Here is a 22,791-nt window from a genome sequence, read left to right as displayed (position 1 = left end):
TTTCCCTGATAAGCCCAGACGGCTCTCTCCAAAACCCCTGCCCAAGGATTTTCTTTCCTTTTTAGAGTCAAGCCTCGGGTGAGGGCGAGGAGGGAGAAACTCCCTGTCCGACAGAGAAGGTGGGCGTTGGGATCCGATGCTGCCTGTGGGGCCAAGGGAGGGCTGCCGGGAGTTGCAATTCATGTTCTTGGCATTTCTCACCTTCTGCTTGTTTGGGTCCCAGCCTAAATGCTACTGGCTAATTTGGGGCTCTGTCTCCAGCACATGTGGATGTATATTTATCCCTTAATGCTTTGGGTAGGCACTTGGCTGTGGGGAGGGAGGAGGCTCCGTGCAGGGCTGAGTCACTGCTTTGCTCCTCAGGAGGAGGTGGGCTGCCTGTCTCTGGCTTGTTCCTTTGGCCCCTCCAAGGAGCTGCCACTTTCCTTCCTTTTTTCTGTACAGCAAAATGGTACGTGAGTAACAAGGCAATTGCAAAGCATCCTGGGGCTGTATCTGCAGGCAGCAATGCAGAGCTGCCCTCCCAGGCTTAGGCAGGATTAGGATCCTGCGAAGGTGCTGCCCGTGGCCAGCAGCACTTTCACGCCGGCAGACTTCAGAGGCTGAAACTTTTGCAGCCTGACTAAGCATGAGTACAGTGTGCGTACCACCACAGTGCACTCAGAGCTCACTCCAAAATACTTGGCCATGACTTCAAGGGATTGGACCCAGGAGTTTTGCAGATAAGAGAAGTTTCTACTGGTGCTGTTGTCAGAGTGTGACAGAGGAGGACCTCCAGGTCTCTTTGTCACGGTCATTGCCCTGTCTCCAGCTCCCTGAGCCACTTAAGCACAGCAGACAATGTGCTGAGCTCTCATGCTTACCCTGGTTTAGGTTGGTATTGTCTGGCAGCAGGGCTGTGGTTCCTGCTGTCAGTGGACTCATGGATAGGCTGCCCCCAGGAGTCAGCAGCCCAGCCCCAGCAAGCCTCCCCAGTCCTGCTTACTGCGGGGGGCTTAGTTTGAGGAGCCCAAATTGACACTGTCTCATTAATCCAATATTTGAATTAAAGTTGGGCTTGGAGAGGAGCCTCATGTCTCTGGGAGATAAGACCTTGCATGCTTCTACAACAGAGTTAACACTGCTCCAAAACAGCAGAAGGTACTGAAAGGGAAATACCCTACCTGCTGTCCCCACAGCGTCAGGAGCAAGCATTGAACCATGCTCAACAGGGCATCCTTGGATGTGGCTCCAGCCACTGACTGCCCATGTACCAGAGCTGCTGGGAACACTAGAGACCCACATTGACCATCCTCACCATCAGGAAGGTGATCTTTGCCACTCCTTGTCCTGCCTTGTCTTACCACTGCCCCAGGAAGGACAAAGACTGGGGGCCTTGCAAAGGAATAGGGAGTCAGAGCAGCTGGGAACTCTTCATTCCCTCTGGGGAGACAAAGTGATGATGACCAGGGAGACACACTTAGAAGCTCTCAGACTGAATTGCTCTCATGGGGTTTCCAGGAAAAGGTGTAGCACAGGTGTAGCACAGGCCCCTCCTCACCCAGAGTGCTCAGGGAGAGGCTGCGCTGGGACTTTGGAAGCATTTAGGTGCAGTCAAGGCTCCCCAGGACAGGAGAGTTGTCAGAGTCACTTCTGGACATCCTTGTTAGCCAGTTTGGAGATGTCCCTTGTGCTTTCTCACTACTGCCAGCTCTGTCATGGCAGGCATAGATGGGGGGCTGCCAGTGGGGTGGCACAGCCATGGTGGGCACAGAGCCCTCCTGCTCACCTGGTTGACCCAGGCATCCACTGCATGGCTGCTGCCAGGTCCAACAGCCTCAGCAGGGGCACAAAACGAGCACAAAACCCTCAGCATGAGGGTCCCTGGGTAGGGAGTCCCTGCTCCCACGACTGAAGTGACAAACCCCTCACAGTAGGCAGGACTGTCCAAGCTCAGCAATAGATGAATAAAAGCATTGCTGCTCTGTTGAGCAAAGCCTTGCAGAGGGAAGCTCTGTGCAACATGCAAGCGAGTATCAGCTGCCTCTCTGTCCTAGAATTGCAAGTGCGTCTCTGTTGGGGCTGAGGTCAGAGCTGGTTCGTGCTTTAAGGAAAGCGGAGGAGGATGTCTCTGAATGGAGGCCATTCCCCAAATGTCCTCCACCTTCCAGCTTTGGTTGCCAGGGGCAGCTGCCTGCATGGCATTGTTTCAGGAGGGGATGCCCAAGGTTGGGCTCCTGATCCCTCAAAGGGCAGAGGTGTGTGGCATGGGGGCACCTGTGTAGGGCATCTCTCCTCCCTGGAGCAGGGCTTCATCAGACATGTTGCAATGAGTTGCTGGCAGCTTGCTTGTCACAGCCTTGCTGCAGCACACACAGACCAGGTGTCTGGGCTGAAGGATGCCTCCGAATTTTTGAGCGTGTCTCCATGGGTGTTTGCTGGCTGCACACCAAGAACCCATGGCTGATCTTCCTACAAACTCCCAAGTAAAATTAGAACAAAAGTTCACTCCTCTCCCAAGGCAGCAGGAAATGCAAAGGGTGGGAAAAGGGAAAGTCAGAGCAGATGAGGTCCTGTGCCCACAGGCATCCTTCCTACTGCTGCTGCCACCCCTGACCCTTGGCGGGAGGCTGGGTAGTCCCCCATCCCTGTGACCATCCCAGAGGGACTCTGCTCTCAGCACTCTGTACTGGGCTAGTGGTGCTTGGAGTGATGGATTCTGAGCTCAGTCATGGATTCCCTCTGGAGACTCAGGTCCTTGGTGGCTGGGCTGGTTAAGTGACCCTGTCTGGTAGAGCAGGCTGGCTGGAGCTGAGCTGCCCATCCAGGTGCTCGTGTGGGTGATCATGCTGAGCAAAGGCTCTCCTCACATTTTTTGAAAAGAAAGGGGCTCAATGCAGGCAGAGCTGAGTTTTGGGGCATTCCTGACCTATTCTAGCTGGGACCCTGGGAGCATCCACGGTGTGGCAGTGCCGGGGCAGTCCTGCCACTGGGGTGCCCAGAGAGGGCAGCTCAGCAGCATTAGATTGCAAGAGTTTATTTTTACCCGGCCCTGTTGCCAATGGGGACATGTCACATCTGTGGAGTTGATCAAAAGACATCCCGAGCACTGGTGTCAGCTGCTCCTTGTGATCTCAGCACCAGGATCTTTTCCCTTGTGGCATATCAAAAGGAGCAGGAGAATTTGACTGCTCTGCTATTTTTAATTGAATGCACACACGCACACACAGAGACACATATATATATGTATGTATGACTTTTCTAAAAATAAAAGACTTTGCCTGTGTTCCCATGGGAAGATTTGGGGAGAAGGGGGAGCCAAAGTTGTCGCAAGATTTTTTCTGGAGCAGGCACTAGAGGAGGCAGGAAGGCAGGGACAAACCACAGCAGGTAAGGGACAGATCTGAAAGGCCAGAGGACATCTGTTCCCAGAGGAGTCCAGGCTGCACCTGAGCAAAGGGGCCAGGAGAAAAAGGGGAAAGGTCCCCCAGAACAGGCAGTGATGAGAATGCGGACCAAAGATTTTTGCAGGGCAGGTTAGGAAAGCCCCAGCCTTAGGGGGCCAGTGAGGAGTGTCAGATCAAAGAGCCACTCAGGGGTGCCTGATATACTTTTGTGGCACCATGCTTGTGTAATCTGCCTGATCCATGTCCCTCCAGCAACAGGATGAAGAAGAGCATCCCCCAGTGTGGGGCATCTCTCAGGCCTCTGCAGAGCTTGGGTTGTGGCAGCATCAGGAGCTTCCTGCAGCCCCAGCTGCCATGACATGGCACTGGCTCACCATCGGGTCATGAAGATGCTCTCCCCTGCCCTTGTTGTGCCCTCCAAGGTGCTCACCCTGTTTTTCACCTCCCCTGGGACTGTTCAGGGTGGAAAACAGGTGATAAATGTAAAATGGGAGTGAGTTTGTGCACACGAGTGTCCTTTGGAATGTCCTAAACATGATGGGAAACACAGCAGACAGGCTCCTCAGCCTAAGGGAACATAATCAATAATCCGAGATTATGCTAATTTGAAAAAAGAAGTAAGAAGAGAAAGAAAGAAAGAAAGAAAGAAAGAAAGAAAGAAAGAAAGAAAGAAAGAAAGAAAGAAAGAAAGAAAGAAAGAAAGAAAGAAAGAAAGAAAGAAAGAAAGAAAGAAAGAAAGAAAGAAAGAAAGAAAGAAAGAAAGAAAGAAAGAAAGAAAGAAAGAAAGAAAGAAAAGAAAGAAAAGCTGTATTTTCCATTCCTCCAGCTGTGTTTGAAATCCTTTTTACTTCCCATTGAGTGAAGGAGGAGACCCTTCCAGGGTGCTTCAGGAGGAGGAGCCCCCATGTTCCCCTACCCCTGTAGCCTTGCTCACATGCTCAGATGTTTGCCTGCTCCAAAATCCATTTGCTCTGTAAATAAACTTGCTTCCCTCACTGCCAGAAAACTCCCCTTGAGCAGCCAATGCCAGCAAGAGTCACACCAGTCCTTTTCCCCTGTACATTTGAACCTGGACATTGGGACAAAACCAGGCATGGTCCAAATGCCAGCACAGGCAGTGGGTGTCGGTGCCAGCCCTCACTCCCAAGGGTGCTGGGTGTAGCTGTGAGGTTTTGTGGGAGGGCAGTGGCTGGAAGCCAGACTGAAGCAGAGCAAGTGCCAACTCCTTTCTGTGGTTGAACAAAGATTTTTAGCTGGGTTCCTAGAGCTCACATCACCCTGCGTGCACCTGGACATCATTCATTTCCATGCTGTTTTCACATCCTCTGAATTGCAAGGAGTAGGGTCTGGATTCCATTGGTGGTGTCTTGGGATGTGCAGCTTTCCCAGAGAGGCTGTTCCTGAGTGGTTCAGTGCCATGTGGCAGGGTCAGGGTATGGACCAGGTGTGAGGCCACTCGCCAGAGCTTTGCCCTGTGCATTGCTGTCCCTTGTGCACCCAAGTCTCTTGCCTCAATACCCAGGGCAGCTGGATAACCTAGATGTCACCCCTAGGGCACCAAACGTGGGAATGGCCCCTAGCAGCACCAGCAGGTGCTTTGCCACAGTTTGAGTGGCTGTGCTGTGCCCTGAGCATCTGCTCACTGGGGGAGACAAGGCTCTTCCAATGCTGATGCTGCTGTTCCAACCCGTGCCACAGCTGGGACACAAGAGGGGTGTTTGGTGGAAGTTTTAGAGGTGTTCTCAGTAACCAGCAATGCCAGTGCCAGACTGTGCAAAACAGTTTGCTAGATGTGCAGTGAAGAGGTGCTCACCGTGCTCTGCACTGCTGTGAAATTGCTCCTGGAGCCATGTGGAAAGAGGGTCTGAGAAACAGGCCTGAGCGGGGGTGGGAGCACACTGGTGGACCAGCTGTCTCTGCAAGGTGATGCTGCTGCCCATTGCTGCCTGTTCCCTGGCACAGCAGTGGGCTCACCCCCTCTCTCTTCTCTTCTCTGCGCAGTACGAGGTGTCTGGTGAGGAGCACCTCTACTCCGACTTCCCCGAGATCGATCTGTCTCAGCTGGATGCCAGCGACTTCGACTCGGCCAGCTGCTTCAGCGAGCTGCAGTGGTGTGGGGAGCACTCGGAGACAGACTCCAGCCAGTACAGCACTGATGACTCCGAACTCTTCCAGGTACCCCCATCCTCCTGGCACAGGGCACCCAAGGATGGAGGCAGAGGGAGAAGGAGGAAGGGAGGAGGGAACACACACAACTATTAATATCTACTCCCCAGCTGATTAGTGCTCCATTAATTTGTTCACTGGCTCTAAATGGGGCAAGCGGAGTAAGGCTAATGAGGAGGTGGAGGAGCAGAGGAGGCTGCTGAGCCAGCCCTCCTGTGATGTTTTATTCACAGGGAATTACAGCCGGGGTGCAGTGCGTCCTGTTCGATTCCCAGAAAGGCAGGATGTGCCAGGGCGGCAGTGCGGGGGTCTCAGCACTGTGGTGTGGGGCAGGATTATTCCTTTCTCAGGAGCAAAAAGCAGCCCCTCCCACACTGGCTTCTCAGTTTTGGCAGCCCCCTCTGTTTGGGGCTGGGTTCCCTTTGGCAGAGGCAGCTGGTTTCTCTCCTTGGCTTTGTGCTGGGATGGATCCATCACTGTGCCAGCATGGACTGCATGGTGCAAAGCAGTGCTGGGACAGAGTGTGCTCCTGGGCACAGGCAGGGCTGGTCCATGACCCTCAGCACTGATCTTGTCTCTCGCTGGAGAAGAACTGAGCATCTCATGGAGCTGTGGTGCCAGGGCAGGGCTATGAGCACAGTGGAGGCAGGTTGGGAACAGGGAGCTGCAGTAGCTGCCTGTGGGATCAGGCACTTTGCCTTTCTCACCTTTCCCAAAGCCCACTCACCTTTTTCAGAGCTCATGCCATGCCCCAGATGTGCCTGTCCTTGAGGGCTGGAGTTTCTCTGCCCTCCTGAGTAGCACCCAGGCCGTTACCCCTCAGACAAAGAGGTTGTGACCCACTGGTGCCAGCTAGTCACCAACTCTGGGTTACATTTTGGGAGGGAGCAGGATTGATATTTAAACAAGGGGAAAAAACCCAAAAGGCCTCAATATTTTCTAACCTGGCCATAACAACAACCCTCTGGCTTTTTTGCTGTGCTGATGCTGTACTTGAAAAGGGTCCAGTCCAGCTGAGGGACCTTCATCACGAGATGCATATTTTCCGCTGAACTTCCTGGGGAAAAGATAAACAGAAAAGAAATGCAAAAGACAAGGCCCATTAGGAGCAGTGGAGTATGATGAAATGTATCCCACTGAACTTGTATGCACAGTGCTCTCGTGCCAATAACAGGAGGAAAAGAAATGGAGCCAAAAATGGAGCATCCTGCTGCCTTTCCCTGGAGCCTGCTATAGTAACTGCGAGCAAGGTTAGGGCAAGGAACAAAAGATATTTAATTTTCAAACAAGATGAGGGAAACACAGAAGGGTGTGTGCAGGCAACAGTCCTGCTTTCGAGCCTGAATTTACCCCTGTTCTAATTTTATCACTGATGGTAGCCTGCTTCTTGTTGGACATGGTTTACATTCAGAGTAATGTAATGGAGGAGGACCAGAAAGAAGGAACTCCTGACTCACTCCAGCCATTCCTCAGCTTCTCCATCCTCTTCTGGGCTTCTGCAGTGTATTGCCAGACTGGAAGGGAACTCATGGGGCTGTGTGGGACTGGGAAGGCTGGAGGTGCATCAGGCAAGCTGAAGCCCAGACAGAAAGAGAGACCTGAGGGGTCAGGTCAGGGTGGTGTGAAGGGAGGAGGCAGGAGCAGCCCCTGATCCTGCCTGTCCCAGTACAGCCCCAGACACTCACAAGTCTCCCATCAGCATCCTCAGATCATGCTGTTCACCCAAAAAATAGATCAGAGAAACTGTAATGCAAGGCCCATCTTGCTCTCGGAGGCTGTGTTCTGTGAACAGAGTCCCTTGCAGAGCACTGATGCAGCCAGCTTTAAGTGTGAGGGCTGAGAGCTCCTGTTGAGCTCCAGGTGCCTACATTTTAGGGGCTCTTAGTGAAAACAAAACTCATACTGCTACTGGCTAAAGCTGTGCTATTTGGTCAGCAGTGCAACCAGAGCTGAGCTTCCCCTGTGCCCTCCTGAGGAGCTGTACCCTCCTGTCCACTGGGCAGACCTGGGCTGAGCTCGCAGCTCATCACGTTTCCTCTGCCTCCCCTGTCAGAAGAGCTGCACATTAACCAGCCATGCCCTCTCAGGCCTACACAGCCCTATGGAGGGCAGGGGGCTGTTCCTGCCCCCTCCCTGGGTTCCTATCCCTTCTGGAGCAGCCTGTGCTGTGGCCACTTGCAGCCAAAAGTGGGGGGATTTAGGCAAGGAGCCTTTTAATCACAGATCCTTTTTCTGCTGATGTTTGCCTGATGGTGGGGTGGAGACAACTGTTGGGAGAGAAGATGCTCTGATTCATTATTTTCCTGATGGGGGTGCAGGTGGACACATTGATCCTCCTTTTCAAGTTGGGTCTCTCAAGCTGGGAAGTAGGAGCTGGTCAGTGGGAGCTGATGTGGCACTGCTGGTCCCTCTCTCCGCACCCAGTATCCCATGGACCCTCTGCCCAGCTTAACTCCCCTCTCTTCTCTGCCTGCTCCTTTCAGATAATAGACAGCGAGAATGAAGCACTGCTGGCAGCCCTGACCGAGACATTGGATGATATTCAGGGAGATGACATGGGCCTGGCTGCCTTCCGAACTATGGAAGAGGGGGACACGCTCAACCATGCCTACACCTCACCTGCCCCCTCCCCCAAACCCACCGCCCCGGTCACGGGGGGGCCGCCCCCGGCCCCCGAGTTTGATGAGCTGTCTCTAGTAAGAACCCACTTCCTACTGTTTAAGGTGGATTTGGATGAGCCCCTGATAAGCCGGCTGCATGGGTATGATAGGAAGCAAAGGTCTGAATTTTTTCATTCTAGGCTTAAAACTCTCTTTAACCGTCAATACCAAAGCATATTCTTGTATTGTATACGTATACATGTTCTGCATCATTGCTGTCACCTCCATCACCATCCTCACAGGAACAAGCTGTGTGTATACAAATATATATATGAATGGGGTGGGGGCGGGTGTCATAGGGGTGGGGCTGCTTTGGCAACACCCACACTTGCTTTTAATCAGACATGCAGGTGTGGGGCTGCCTGAGGGTCATCCCAGCCCTGTGTCCATGGGCAACAGAGGCTGTTCACAACCTGCTCTGCCCTGGGCCGAGCTCCCTGCTGCTGTCACGAGGCACAGAGGGGTTTGGCCCGGGTGTCATCTTGTGCCCTTAGCTTTCAGCAAGAGGGTTTGACCCTCCCTGTGCCTTCCACCAAAACCCTTCTGGGGCTGCGTGGTCTCCAGTCCCTATAGATTTGGTGACTGGAGCATCTGTCTTGGTTCTCTGCCATACTGGGGCTCCAGCCCTGCTCCCCATCCTGCCCAGGACTAACTGGCAGCATTTACTGCCATCCCCAGATCCTCTGGGACAGGGCACCCAGCCTGCTCCCTCCTGAGGCTCACGGCCCCCTCCAGAGACCTCCAGCCTAGTCCCGGGGTCTCCCAAAAAACCCAGAAGGGGAGGAGTGACATCCAGTGGTGACAGCGTGCATTTCCACCGCCCACGCCCCTGCGCAGGGGTATATATCACACACGAAATGTATGTGTATATATAGGATGTATACGTTGCAGGGGTGGGGGGGAAGGGTGCTGATTGCTTCTACAAACAGGAGCTGCACACCTAAAGCTGTGGTTGCCCTGGTTGACATTTTGCAGCAGACCCTGACCTGGGCGCTGCCTGTTTCTATTGCCCCTTAACCCCCCCCAGGGCTCTGTGCCCACCGACCAACACGGGAGCCCCAGATCTGTCTCCTCTGTGCAGTCCCCCAGTGCCTACGCAGTCGTCTTGCTGTTGAGCTGTTGTCGCCTTTGGCTGTTAGCACGACATGGGTGGAATATCAAATGTTGTTGCTGGGTGTGGGGTTGGTGTTTTTCCTCCCCCTAAGCAAAACTGGGTTTCAGTAGAAGGAAAATGTTATGCTGACCTTGTCACCGGAAGTGTTGCCTCTGTGGGTGACCCAAGGAAAATCCCACTCCCACCACCCATGGGCTTTGGGAAGATCCTTGACATGTCCCACCGGGGTTTGCATCTGCAAAACGCCTTGAAAGCTCATTAATGAGTCCAGGCCCTCTCTGGATGTTTCAGCTAAATGAGCCTTGCATGGGGACATGTGTGAGTTATCCAAACCCATCACTCACATCAGCATAAAGCCTCTGCCACCTAAGGGCAGAATTGATGGAGTAAGAAATTTGGATGCCATGGCAGCTCCTGTGTGTCTAACAGGAGTGGGGTTGCTCCTGGAAAGTAAATTCCCTTGTGTCCACACTGCCCTGATGTGCTTGAAGGTCCCTGGGGACATGGGTGAATGCTGTGGAGAAAGCCCTGACCCCCTCAGAGCTGCACGTGGCCAGGCACCTTCCCCCACAGCCTCTCTGCCTTAGATTTTTCCTGCCCCATTTTTGGGTTGGGTGCTCAGTGACTGATGTGCCCAGCGCACATGAGCTAAGGGGCTGCAGCCCTGCTGGCACTTTCTCTTGCCCTTGCTGTGATGCTGACTCTTTTTCTTGCCACTTCTCTTTGCAGCTGAAGAAGTTGCTCCTCTCTCCATCGCATGTGCCTCTGAGCTGTGAGGCTCAGCGGGATGGGAGTACCCGGCGCCCGGGGACCCCAAAATCACGACCAGCACGGCCCTGCACAAAGGTACTTTCTCGGTGGGCAGAGCTCGAGCTCGTGCAGTGCCCACCTCTCGGGAGCTGTAGTAAAGCAAGGCACTGAAGGATAGTGTCAGGGAGCTGTCCTAAAGGAGGGCACTGAAGGATGGTGTCAGAGAGCATAGGCAGCCTCTGAGCTGGGCAAGGGGCTGGGGACAGGCAGGGAACATCGCCTGCAGTGTTCCCATTCCTATCTGCACAGGGGCTGCAGTCCAGGCTTAGCAAAACTTTAGACTTTGTGCAGGGCTGAGAAATGACTCCATCTCATTTGGACCCAGTGTGGTTCAGCCTCCTCCAGCTTCCCCAAGTGCCCATTTGTGAAAGCCCCATGTGCTCCCTGGCCATGTCCTTGCCCTCCTTCCTGCTGACTCAGCCTGAGCTGGTGGCCATGAGCCAGGAGAGCTGCATGCCACGCTGGAGAACCCACCCCTCAGTTAAGCTGGTCTGAAACCCAGCAGAAGTTGCCATCAAAGATTTTTGTACTTTGCTAATGGTACTTGTGCAGTGCATTAGGCCCAGCAAATTAAATTGCCTGGGAAGAGTAGCAGATCCCTCCCTGGAAGAAGGAGCATCATTATGTGCAGGGTGGGGCAGCAGTTGGGGCAGAGGGCTGACCCCAAGGCAGGTCGGGATGCTGCTGTGCCAGAACTTGGGGGTTTGAGGATGTGGAGTGGCTTTGTCAGCTTGGAGGGCTTCTCCCCCCATGCCAGGTACTTATGTCAGGTCATGGTTGTGGGGCTTGGGGCTGATTTTCTCCTCTCTCCTCGCCAAAGCTGGAGGGTGCCCGCGACAGGAGGGCAAATGTCCCTCAGGCACAGAGCCGCAGTTGCACCGAGCTGCATCGGCACCTCACCTCCATCACCCCCTGCTCCCAGACCAAACCCTCTGAGGCACCTGAGGAGTGCCCCAGCGCTGGCCACCACCCGTCCCCAGGCGACTGCGCCCATCACGAGGATGACAGTGACTCCAGCGAGGACTCGCTGAGCTCGGGCGACTCGGTGACACCCCCCTCCTCAGCTGAGGATGGCTCTGGCAGCCAGTTCTCCTGCGAGGGGGAGATGCACTCCATGGTGGAGCTCATCCGCTACATGCACACCTACTGCCTGCCCCCACGGAAGCTGCCCACCCGCGACACCACCGATGCCAAGCCCCAGCCCTGCAGCAGCCCCTTCAAGAGAGCCAAGCCGGACTGTCCTGCACAGCCAGGCCCCCCTGGCAGTGCCCAGAGCCAGCCGGGCTGTTCCTGGCAGGCAGCCGGCGACTGCAAGAAGCCTGGAGCATCCTTTTCCATCCTGAAGGAGCTGCTGGCGCGGGACCTGCTGTGTGACGTGAGCAAGCCATACCGCCTGGGCAAGCCTGTGTACGCTGCCCTGGCACGGCCGCCTGGCTCCTGCTCCCCTGTGCCACCAGCCCGGGATGGGGAGGATGTCAGTGGGACTTGCACCTCCAGACTGAAAATGGCACCAGAGAAGGGCGAGCCACAGCAGAGCCCCAGGGCTGAGACAGAGGCACTGCGGGAGCTGGGTGGCCATGAGGACGATGCTGGGAAGCAAGAGGACACCCCAGTCACAGCCTTGGGGAAGATGCCCCGTAAGCAGGACAACACTGTTTATGCCGTCCGCCGGTCCAAGAGACTCAACCCCGAGCTTGGGCACTGGCTCTCCTTCCTTGATGAGCCACCCCCCGAGCCCTCTGGCCCCCTTGTCTGCAGAGAGGCTGCACCATGCCCAGTGCTGGAGGGCTTCTCTGCCGAAGAGCCTGCAGCTGAAGTGGAGGTGGGCGGCACAGCACTATTGGCAGAGCCCCAGCCACTCTCCCTGGGTTCCCCAGTGGATGGCGAGGTGGGAAATGGGGCCGAGAACCGTCACTGTGCCCTCCTGGAGCAAACAGGTGAGGGGGCCCGTGGGCTGTCACTCTGCTCACCCCTCCCCAGTGCATCCACACTGCCTGTGCCATCCTGGCTGTGACCAAGTGATACTGGGCAGGCACTGAGCACTCGGCTAGCAGTAAAGCTGTGAGCAAGCCCAGGCACAGCCCTGTGTGCTGGCTGGCTTTCGGGTCCCATGCATGGGGAGCTGGGGTCCTGTTCTGGTTTTGGAGTGCTGTTTCAATCCATGGGGCCTCCTGCTCCAGTTTCCCCATCCTTATAATGAGGTGAAGGAGTTGGTGTAGTGCTCACCCAGCAGGGACCAGGGTGCCCCATCCCTCCAGGTCTCTCTTGCCCATGGGGTCATGCTGTATCTGGGCTCTGGGGTTCAGCTGCAGCAGAGCCCCAAAACTGCAGCTGTCTGCAAGTGCTTTATGAGCATTAATGGTTCAGCCTTGGAAGCATGAGCCTTCTTTCTCAGGTGGGCAAAGCCCCCAGTGCCCAGCCCCTGCCAGACTGCGAGGGTTGCAGGGAATACGACTCCACTGGTAACCTGCTTCTCTTCTGCCTTTCAGAAACACCCAGGTGTCTCACGCTGTCCTTGGTGCAAACGTAAGTGCACAGGGGGTTGAGGAAACTGCACTGGGGCTAGTAACCACCTCAGTTTGTGTGGCTGGGCTCAGCCTCTGCAGCAGGCATGTGAAACAACTTTAGCAGAGCAGGGAAGCCACAGCCGTCACTCTGGTGCGAGGAGCTGTGAGAGCTCTGGACTGAGGGCAGGGAATTTCTGTGTGTGCCCCAGAGCTCTGGTCAGGATGGGGAGGGCACACTGCTCACCCTGCTGCCCTTCCACCCCTCTATCACTAGCCGTAGTGGGAGGCCTTGCTTGTAGACATCATTTTCTCAGCTTCCTTTTAGTTGTTGGGACTGTGGTTCACCTAAACACTTCCTCCCTCCTGATTTTCTACTCTTCTCCAGTGACCCAGCCTTTGGGAAGAGAAACTTTGAGCCAATGCTGACTGTGGAGCTATGCGGGACAGCAGGTAGTACAGGCTTTTAAGTTTCTAGTTTTGCAAAAATCCTCCCCAGGAGAGTGCAAATTTACCCTAAATTCAGTCTGGAGTTGTCAGCTCCAGCCTACCAACCAAGGGGGCACATTTATCCCCTTTGCACTGCAAGCACAGGAGATTCCCTGTGTGCTGCCACATCTGAGCACCATGAGTACCTCAGGGGGATATGTTTGGGGTGGGGGCAGCTGTTCAGGGGGCCCCTGGATGAGCCAGGAGGGAAGGGAGAGTCCTCTGGTCCTCGCTGGGATCAGGCATCCTTCTTTTAACCCCAAGTGCCACTGGATGGATGAGGCTGTTGGGCTGAGCAGCCTCCTCCTCTGCAATACCTGATGTGGCACTGGGGTGGGACAGAGCAGGATGGTGGGGGCTGAGCTGACTCCTGCCCTTTGTTTGGGGGGGTTCAGGTCTCACACCACCCACCACTCCACCATACAAGCCTGCTGAGGAGGACCTGTACAAGCCAGACATCCCCCAGGAGCCAGGGAAGGAGGATGGGATGGCCCCCAGTCCTGGGGGCACAGGGGACATGGCAGCCTCCCGGAAGGCCCCCAGGAAGCACCCCGAGAGGACGGAGCTCTTTGCCCACCTGAGCCGAGCTGTTGCTGTGCGCCCCACGCTCCATGAGCAGCAGGGCCTGCTCAAGCGGCCCTTCTCCCGCTCCTTTGGGGATCATGACTACTGCCAGGTGCTGAAACCCGAGGCCTCCCTGCAGAGGAAGGTGCTCAAGTCATGGGAGCCCACGAGCCAGGTGGAGACAGAGCACAAGAGGAGGGTCCCAGCTGCCCACTACCAGGGACTGGAGCTTGGCAAGGAGGTGGACAGTGAGATGCTGTGGAAGGATGGTGTCAAGCAGCTGAGAGACCAGGAGATCAGAGCCAGCTTAACAAAGCACTTTGGCTTCCTGGACAGTGCTCTTGATGACGAGGACATGGGCTTCTGCAAGACCCCTGAGTATGACACTGTCTTTGAAGACAGCTGCAGTGAGAGTGGCTCCCCCCTGGAGGAGGAGGATGAGGAGGAAGAGGAAGAGGAAGAGGAGGAAGAGGAGGAGGGGCGTGGCAACACCCAGCTGTGCCTGCGGAGAAATGCCCTTTCCAGGACCACTCTGCATTACTGTTCCCGGAGCAGGTCCAGCTCGGGGTCTTCATGCTGCCGGTCACGATCACCTGCCAGCAGATGCACCTTCAGGTACAGGGGGCATAGGGACCTTGGGATCATTCGTGCCCCCATATTTTTGCAGGGTGATACAGGGCAGCCTCAGTCCTCTCTGCTCTGCTGGTCCAAGTAATAAAGATGCTAATTAATGAAGGAAAAACAACAAAAATAATTGGTTCTACATCAGCCACTGCTGCAAACATCAGCCATGACCAAAGGAAGCAGCAGCAGGGTCAAGCAGCCAAGGATTACTATGGCTGACAGGACATGGGCAGGGACATGAGCTGGGCCTGGGAAGGGGTGAGGCCTGCTGGAGACACCCACTGGCATCTATTAGAAAAAACTTTCAAGTGTCCTTTCCAGTGTTTCCAGACCCCCTTCTCTCATTGGCTGCCAGTGCTCCAGAGTCTCTATCTGCTGCTGCAGCCACTACATGCTTTGGCTTATCACTGATGTTTGAAGCTTTCCCTACCAGCTCCCCCTGTCCTGGGCTGATCTCCTCTTTCTCGCTTCCCAGGTGTGAGAATGGCGAGCAGTGTCAGGGTGGGAATGGGCACCGGGGCCAGCTGGAGAAGAAACGAGAAAAGGCCATAGTAAGTGGGGGAACCCCATGCCGGGACAAAGCAATCCCCAGCCCTCAGTTCATCTCCTGCTCCAGAAAAGCAGCAGTGGAGCCCATTAGCCCTGGCTTCAGCATCCCTTGGTGCGAGGCCAATGTTAAACAAGGACACGGGGGTGGAGGAGGGAGAGAAAAACCCAACCTGGAGTGGAAGCCACCAGCAATTGGCAACACATGGAGTCCTTGGCACAGAAATGCCCAGAACATCCCACGCTGGTGCTTCAGCGCAGTTGGCATTGGCACTTTGGGGGGTGAACTGGGGAATCCCTGGAGAGGCTCAGTCATTACAGATGTGGCTCTGCTGGATCCTCATGCATCAGGAACTCAATCTGTGCCCACGAGTGGGAGCTGGGAGAGGGGTGGTGATGTGGGAAAGTAACTTGCTGCTCCATACTGTTGTGCACACACAGAGTGCACACACACACGCCGCTCTAGCATTTTTTCCCGCAATGCAATTGGATTTTGCCCCTAGCAATTCTTGGGAATATTTCCCACATCTTCTTCAGGAGAAGCTGAAAGAGCTGCAAGAATGCAGAGGAATTTTAAAAGAGAAGAAGGGGGTGGCAGCTGCTCCAGCCTGGCTATGACTGCCCATTGAGCAGCAGTGTCCTGGAGACGACACCGTGAACTGGCTGGAGTGGAAACAGCCAGATCCTGGAGATGTCAGGACATGCCGATGGCAGTGTATCCCACTGCTGGCTTACAGGGGCTCCTAAACAGCCCTACATTTCCAGCAGCCATCAGCAGTACAGAGGTGTGAGGTCAGAGAGCTTGAAACCTTTCACTTGCCTTGCCAGGGGGAAGGCCGGGTTGTGTACATCAGAAACCTCTCCAGCAGCATGAGCTCCAATGAACTGAAGAAACGCTTTGAGGTGTTTGGTGAAATCGTGGAGTGTCAGGTCCTGTCCAGGACTAACAGGTGGGTAGGCAGTGAGCTGTGGTCCAGGGCTTCAGCAGCTACAGGCAGCCCCTCTCCCCAGGCCCCATCAGCACTGCCAGGAGGTGCCACACCAACTCACTTGGTCAGCTGAGCCCACAGTCTCCATGCTTTTGGCAAGGAGATGCAATGCATCCACAGATCCAAGGCCATGAAGAGGTCTGCTGGGATGGAGGGACAGCAGGATGGAGGGACAACAGAATGGAGGGACAGGGGCACGGTGCTGGGCAGAACTGCACCAGAAGGGCTGTGGAGCCCATCATGTCTTGAGTTCTTTCTCTGGTTGCTCAGGGGGGATAAATATGGCTTCATCACCTACCGGTATTCAGAGCATGCCGCCTTATCTCTGAAGAACGGTCCCTCGCTAAGGAAGAGGAATGAGCCTTCCTTCCAGCTCAGCTCTGGTGGCCTCGGGCGCTTCTTCTGGACCAGATATGCTGACTTGGGTAAGAAAGCAGGAGTCTCTATCAGCACATGGCACTGCTGAGCCCTGGTCACACAAGGATACCAAACATGTTTCAAGCCTGCAGAAAAAGCCCACCGGCTTTCCTGTGGCTCACATAGCTGTTCTTAGCTCACCCAGGTGGCCTGGGAAGCTGGGGAGAGAAAGAGCAACTGGCGTGAGGCCCCATGGTGTGTTGGCTGCAAAATGTAGCATCACACCCCAGGGCTGCTGGGTCTCAGCTGACGACAGCCCATCTTGTCTCTGCTGTGTTTCTGCACAGCCCTGGAGGCTTTTCAGCAGAAAATTCCCATCTCAGAGAAAGCAGTCAGCAGCATTTCCTTAGCCCAAGAGATGATCTGGGTGGTTTGCTGCTCTGTAGGACAGATTCACCACACTACACATGCACTTTTGAGCCAAACTGATAGCATTGAAATGTGTTGTGGTCACATTAACCCCTTCAGTGCTATCTGAGCTTTGGCAAGGCCTCCTGCTCTACCCAGTCACTGTGTCACCCAGGGTCTCACTGGACCCTGTCCCTCCCTGGGGTATAGGACTGCAGCCTGAGCTGAGGGGCAGGAGCCAAAGCCTGCAAGAGAAATGTGTCCCAGGCTTTGCCCAGCCCTCCTTGCTGTGGTCTTCAGGTGTTTCACCAACACTGCATGTTTATTTCCATACTCTGTAGGGGATGAAGAGTTGTAGGATCCCACTTCATGAGTGAGAGATTGAGGCCCAGAAAATAAAACCCCAAGTCTTATCTCCAGGCACCCAGTCTGACACAAGCACTGACCAATCTATTAGCACCTTGCTAGGTACTAGATATGTCCTCTTCTCAGAGCAGCTATCCCTCTGAATTTGGTTGTGGGCACAAATGCCTGCTACTCATGTAAATAAGTGCCAGAGCTTCTCATTTGGGGCACAGAGAAGTTAGGAGGCAGATAGCACCCCATGATGAAGATGTTGACTGTGCAGTGCTGTGGGAAGGGAGCCAGAGCTGCCTACAAGAAGTCCCCTCAGTGTTCCTCAGCTGCGATTGCAGGAAAGCCACCAGTCACCTTCTTCCTGCACAGCTCAGCTTGTTCCTGAAATCCTTCTTGTCCTGGTACAAGACATGATGCAGAGCCCAACAGGCTGAGCTGAAATGCAACCATGCCATTCAAAAATATACACTTAAAATGTTAAGCTGCTGTTAAATTAGGCAGCCTTATTTGGCATATGGTGAATTCCCCAGGCTTTCCAGTGGCACCGTGTGTTCTGCTTTTGCCAGAGGGCTGGGAGTGGGGGAAGGCAGGCACTCCCCTCACCATGACCTGTTTCAGCACCTCCAAATTTGGCTGCTTCTGGCAAATTTTTGCACACCTGAAGAACAAGTGTCAGAACTGTGTGACTTGCCCACAGCTCTTTTCAATGAGGGAGAGACAGCACCATCCCAATCCCTTTTGCCATCACTGCTGCATCCAGGCTGGCTCTGCGGTAGCAGAGCAGTGAGCAGTGCCCTGCCATGTGTCAGTTTCCCTCTCCACCAGGCAGTGAGCATGCTGGTGCCCCATTCCCTGACCTGGCTGCCTTCTGTCCCTTCCATTCCCAGACTGCAGCACGGAGGAATCCTCCTCAGCTTCAGTGAAAAGCAAGTACGAGACCATGGATTTCGACAGCCTGCTGCAGGAGGCCCAGCTAAGCCTGCATCGGTAACAGCCTTAACCTTGGAGGAATACCTCAATACCTCAGTCAAGGCACTTCCAATATGTTTACGTTTTCAAAGAAATTATTCAGTCTATGGAAAGCAAGAGAGCGAGAGAGAGCAAGAGCACGCACGCGCGAGAGAGAGACTGCTGTCCCTTCTGATCGATGTTTACATTGAACAAAGCTGCTTCTGTCTGTGAGTCCCCATGGTGTTGATGTCTCACTGCCACACGTTAGTCCCTCTGCTTCTGACTGGTTGTTTTAGGGTGAGCCTAGGAGCCTCCCATCCCCTCTTCCCCTTTCCAGCCCTCCCCGTGCTCCTGCTGTGGAGTTGCAGCTGTGTTCACCATAACATTTTTTGTCTGTAGTGTGTGATGATGAAATTGTTAATTGTGAATAGAATCAGGATTATAAACTAATTTTTAATAGAAGAGAAAAAAAAGTATATACTTTAAAAATGTATTTATGGCTCAGATGTACTGTAATTCAGATTTATTGTACGGCTTCCTTGATTTTTAACTATGCACTGTAATGAGGCACTTGCCACTCAGCAAATGGGGGCTCAGACAGAGTCATGGAGCTGACATTCACCCACCTCCCCCTCTGGCAAACCCGGGTGCTCAGTGGTCGTGCCAGAGTCGCCCACTTTGCTGTCAAAGCCATTCTTTGTCCTCACATGGCCTGAGCCCCACAGCAGCACCCAGGTGCTGAGCTGGGTCCTGGTGCGTGATGCAGCCACGGCCAGGCAGCTTTGCAGGCAGCAAGGAGAGGGGTGGTAGAAGGATGCACTACTTCTAGCGAGCACTACTCCAGCCTTCTGTTGCTTTTGGGGCCAGGACAGGGGTTGGGTGGGCTGGAGCCAGCCACACTTGATCTGGTGGGTCCAGCCAGCACAGCCTGGGGTATGGATATCTCCAGGTCAATATGAGGGAACTGGCTTCTCTCCAGCATCTTGGATGGCTGAGAGACCAGCTGAGACAAGTGGTTTGCTCTGCACTCACTTCCAGCCCTTGCAAAGCAAGAGAGGTAAGAAGACCTGTCTGTGATTCTTGCTGGGTAGCCAGCCCAAAATCTAGAGAGGCAGGAGAGGGCACAGCACCTGCACCGAACATCTGCCCACCCAACACCCTCCCTGCACTCTGCCCAGTACCTGATAAGCCATACACTTCCCCAGCACCCACTTGGCACCCAGGATCTGTCCCCATGCCTACCAGCGCCCCGTGGCCTGTTTGCCTGCTCTGCCTCTCACCAGGGGCCCTCAGGGCTGGATTTAAGGAATACTCAAGCATCATATTTGCCTGCAGACTTGCCCTCCATCTCTGGGTGAGGTGGGATAGGGAGAGAGCCTGCCACCGGCTGGAGCAAACCCTACCATCAGCTGGCCAGAGGCACAGTTTGCCTGAGCGAGCGGGAATTTTGCTGCTCCTCAAGCCATTGTCATCATCTCCTTTTATTTTAACTCCCCAGAGACCACTAGGGATTCAGCCATCCTATGTAGATAGAATATTATAGCCTTAACTCTGCCAATAGATAGATTAGAGTCTCCTGGGGTCTCCTCTCAACATGACTTAGGGGTTTTATTCTCATTTCCCTGGCCTGGGTATATTTCGTTTTGCAGAGAGAATGACCAAAGCCTCGGAAATTGCACCAGATGCGATGCCAAGAGCCTGAGCCCTGCCGGCATGGCCCCGGGCTCTGGGGCCGTGAGTGCAGCTGGTCTCTGGTGGGAGCAGGAATGCCGGCAGCGCCGACACCAGCACAGTTCCCTGGCTATTTCTTTCGGGAAAGCCGTGGTTCTGACAACAACCAGCCCGGCAGCATGAGGGCCCAGAGGCCACCGTGGGGTCCCCAATCCACCACCAGTGACGATCACTGCCAGGGAACAGTCCTTGTGCCATTTCAGCCTCACAGCAAGGTTTGGTGTCTCTCCTGCCTCAAAATCCTCCCACTTCTCATCCCATCTTAATGAACACGAGCTCTGGCCATGACTGAGCATCTGCTATTGGCAATTGCCTCATTGTAGCTTTGCCTTTTTCTGTCCTAGTATTTCCTCACAATGATGATGTTTACATGTGATTGCTATAGAGCTTATGTAGAATGTATATAGCGACACATTTAGGGTGGGTAGTACTGTCCTGTGCTGTGCTGATGTTTTTCAGAAAACGATCAATCCAAAAAAAAAAAGTCAAAAAAAGCGCAAAGTAAGTGGAATTCTTCCATCTCCCACTCAGCCAGGGGCATCCATGGCTGGGCCTTGCTGGGGATGCATCAAGCGTGGTGGAGGGGAAGGTCTAGTGCAGAGCTGGATGGGCTCCAGCCTGCTCCTGGGGGATCACTCAGTCACTTCCCAAGCATTGGTTTTGGTGTACCATATACAAAGTTTCACATTGTTTTCCTGCAGCTGGGTGCCCCAGGTCAGCCCACAGCCCCTGCCCATGCCCAGCTGTTGGGTCCTGAGGCCAGTGCTTGGGGAAGAGAGGGCTGATCCTGCATATAGTTGATCCATACTGCAGCCGTAGTAGGAAGAGATGCAATAAGTGGTCTTTGAGGTGCCTGAAGCCTATAAGTGGGGTTGGGGGGTTTTTTTGGTTTGGGTTTTTACTTTTTTTTCATTAAATTGGGATGGTTTGTTTTCCCTCCTCCCCAAGAAATGTTTTACAGGACTTATGCATATGTAGAGCCCCATGGGCTGTGTGCTGCCTGCCCTGGGGACATGTGCTGCCTGCCTGCCCTGATGGCTTCCACCAACTTTCGGGACTGGGTGAGAGTGGAGAGAGCAGCTCTGCTGGGTTTAGAGTCCCTCACACAGGGTTTGTGGCAAAAACTAAGTTTCCACTTTATTTATTTTGGTTTTTTTTTACTATAAACGTGTCTTTAGCTCACAGTGCTGGAGTCTGCACAGGGGCAGGAAAGTGGGCTCGGACACAGGGGGCAGGTGAGAACTCCCTTCCTGAGCAGCCTGTGAGTGTTTTGGATACTGACACAGAAGTGGGGCAGGAGCAAAGCAATGTCCAAGCACTGCATGGGGAGAGGCAGACAGTGCTTCCAGGAAAGCCAGAGGCACCCAGAGATTTGCAGGTGCTGCCAGAGAGTGGGGATCCCATCCTTCTCCAAGGGTTGCCTTTATGTCCCACCCAGCCTGTGGCATCCACGTGGGTGCTCTGGGGTGGGTGCAGCTCGGAGCTGGGCACCCCAAAAAGGGAACCCTCACATGCCAGCCCCCTGTGAGAGCCAGGGTAGGAATGTGGCTTCAAAGAGAAACTGGGAGCAAAAGGGTTTGCTTTGGTAGGCAATAAGTCAGGAGGAAATTTATTTTTTTAAAAATATGTAATATAGAATGTCCCCCAGTCGTTTCCTGCGGGTGCTGTGGGGAAATGCTGAATGTGAAGAGTTTTGTGATAAAATGCCCCCTTGCTTCTTTTGCACAGGTTTGCCCCAGAAAAGCTTGTTCAGGGTGGGGTACTGGGTTTTTGGCTGGGATCCAGTGGGTCCCTGAGGCTCCGCAGGAAGGAGCAAATGTTTCTGAGTGTGTGGGCGGAATGCAGTAGACAATCCCAGGTTTTAGGTTCGATGCTGCCCCAAAGAAAAGGTTTATCCCAATTTCTCAGCGCAGCTGGCTGGGCTGCACATCTTTAATGATGCAGCAGCTCAGTCACCATGTTACAGTCCTGAATGTCTGCCTGCAGCTCTGGTCCATGCAAAGGAGTATTGCAATTGCAGATCAACAGGATTTTATCCTTTATTTTGGTTTTTTTCTTTCTGGCGGTATGCTGAATCCTGAGATACATCAGTGTTCACAGCTGAACCCAACACCCTTTCTGTTCTAAGCATCGTAGTCTATCCCTGACAATCTCAAGCAATATAGAGCCAAACACAGCCTTGGGGTTTCATTCCTCTTTCCTCACCCTCCCCGGGGTCAGGGGCAGCAGCAGCAGCTTGGCTGCAACACAGAGTTGGGGAGGGAGTGTGTGTATGCATGTGAGAAACAGAACGGTTAAATTGATGCATTTCTTGAGAAAGGTGTAAGAATTTCACCTAAAAAGGGGCACATCTGCTTTGGTATTTATGAAAAAGAAAAAAGCTAAATTCTGTCTTTTTTTTTAAGTAAAAGGACACTGCGCATAATCATTAGGGGCCAATTCTGCTTCCCTTGCTCATGCTGAGTAAGTACTTCTTAACTGCAATTTTCTACTTGCAGAGTAAGTGAAAGTAGCAGAATTGATCCCTCTGTGCTAAAGAATCAAGTTTTTAGTATGTTTTTTTTTAATTGGTAGAGGTTTTTTTATATTTCACTTAATTTTTTCCCCAGTTCCTTTCTGTTGTGTCCTTATTTATGTAATATACTTTAACCTTAAAAGGTGGCATGGATTCTTATGCCTTTCCTTTATTATTATTATTTTTAAAAAAGAGATTTATTTCTAGTGTGATTTAACTGTCTACCTTCTAAAATGAGAGAACGTTTTCTTGTATTTTTACATTGTCAGATTCTATAGTTTCATAGATAATTTAACCAAATCGCTCAATGTATTCTCTATATCTATCCGGTGGGTATAAAAGTTCTATTTTAAATTGTGTAAATACTTCAGAACTGGCTTCTTTTTCCAGACTCCCCTGCCGTGGAGTTAATTGTTTACATCAAAAAGACTGTAGAATCTCTACGCTCATGTACTGTAAATAGTTAAGTGATCTGCCTATAAATAAACAATAACATATATACTATAAAGTAGAAACAAAAAAACAAAAGGAAAAGTTTGTTCTGCTATATTTTAATTTGTTAGTGCCAGCCTGCTTGGGGAGGAGGTGTTTTGCTCTGCTGAAGCTGCTCTCCTGCATCT

The 22,791-nt window shown here is 53.3% G+C and overlaps 1 protein-coding gene across 2 annotated transcripts in view; it reads left to right on the top strand.

Moving 5' to 3' along the window:
- PPARGC1B (PPARG coactivator 1 beta) overlaps positions 1-22,791 on the top strand; it is a 50,139-nt gene extending 27,348 nt beyond the window's left edge. The window contains exons 2-12 of one of the 2 annotated variants that reach the window (XM_071570210.1): positions 5,388-5,561; positions 8,036-8,248; positions 10,056-10,172; positions 10,957-12,073; positions 12,626-12,662; positions 13,029-13,093; positions 13,525-14,308; positions 14,793-14,868; positions 15,692-15,813; positions 16,123-16,277; positions 17,862-22,791. In XM_071570210.1, coding sequence (XP_071426311.1) covers positions 5,388-5,561; positions 8,036-8,248; positions 10,056-10,172; positions 10,957-12,073; positions 12,626-12,662; positions 13,029-13,093; positions 13,525-14,308; positions 14,793-14,868; positions 15,692-15,813; positions 16,123-16,277; positions 17,862-17,965 — 2,964 coding nt within the window. In that variant the 3' untranslated portion in view covers positions 17,966-22,791. The remainder of the gene's footprint in view (positions 1-5,387; positions 5,562-8,035; positions 8,249-10,055; positions 10,173-10,956; positions 12,074-12,625; positions 12,663-13,028; positions 13,094-13,524; positions 14,309-14,792; positions 14,869-15,691; positions 15,814-16,122; positions 16,278-17,861) is intronic. The other variant, XM_071570211.1, reaches the window with a different exon arrangement.

Source organism: Pithys albifrons, chromosome 15 (assembly GCF_047495875.1).
Source record: "Pithys albifrons albifrons isolate INPA30051 chromosome 15, PitAlb_v1, whole genome shotgun sequence".
Classification (NCBI taxonomy): domain Eukaryota; kingdom Metazoa; phylum Chordata; class Aves; order Passeriformes; family Thamnophilidae; genus Pithys; species Pithys albifrons.
Note: the sequence above shows the minus strand (reverse complement) of the source record. Positions and strands in the feature narration are given on the sequence as shown.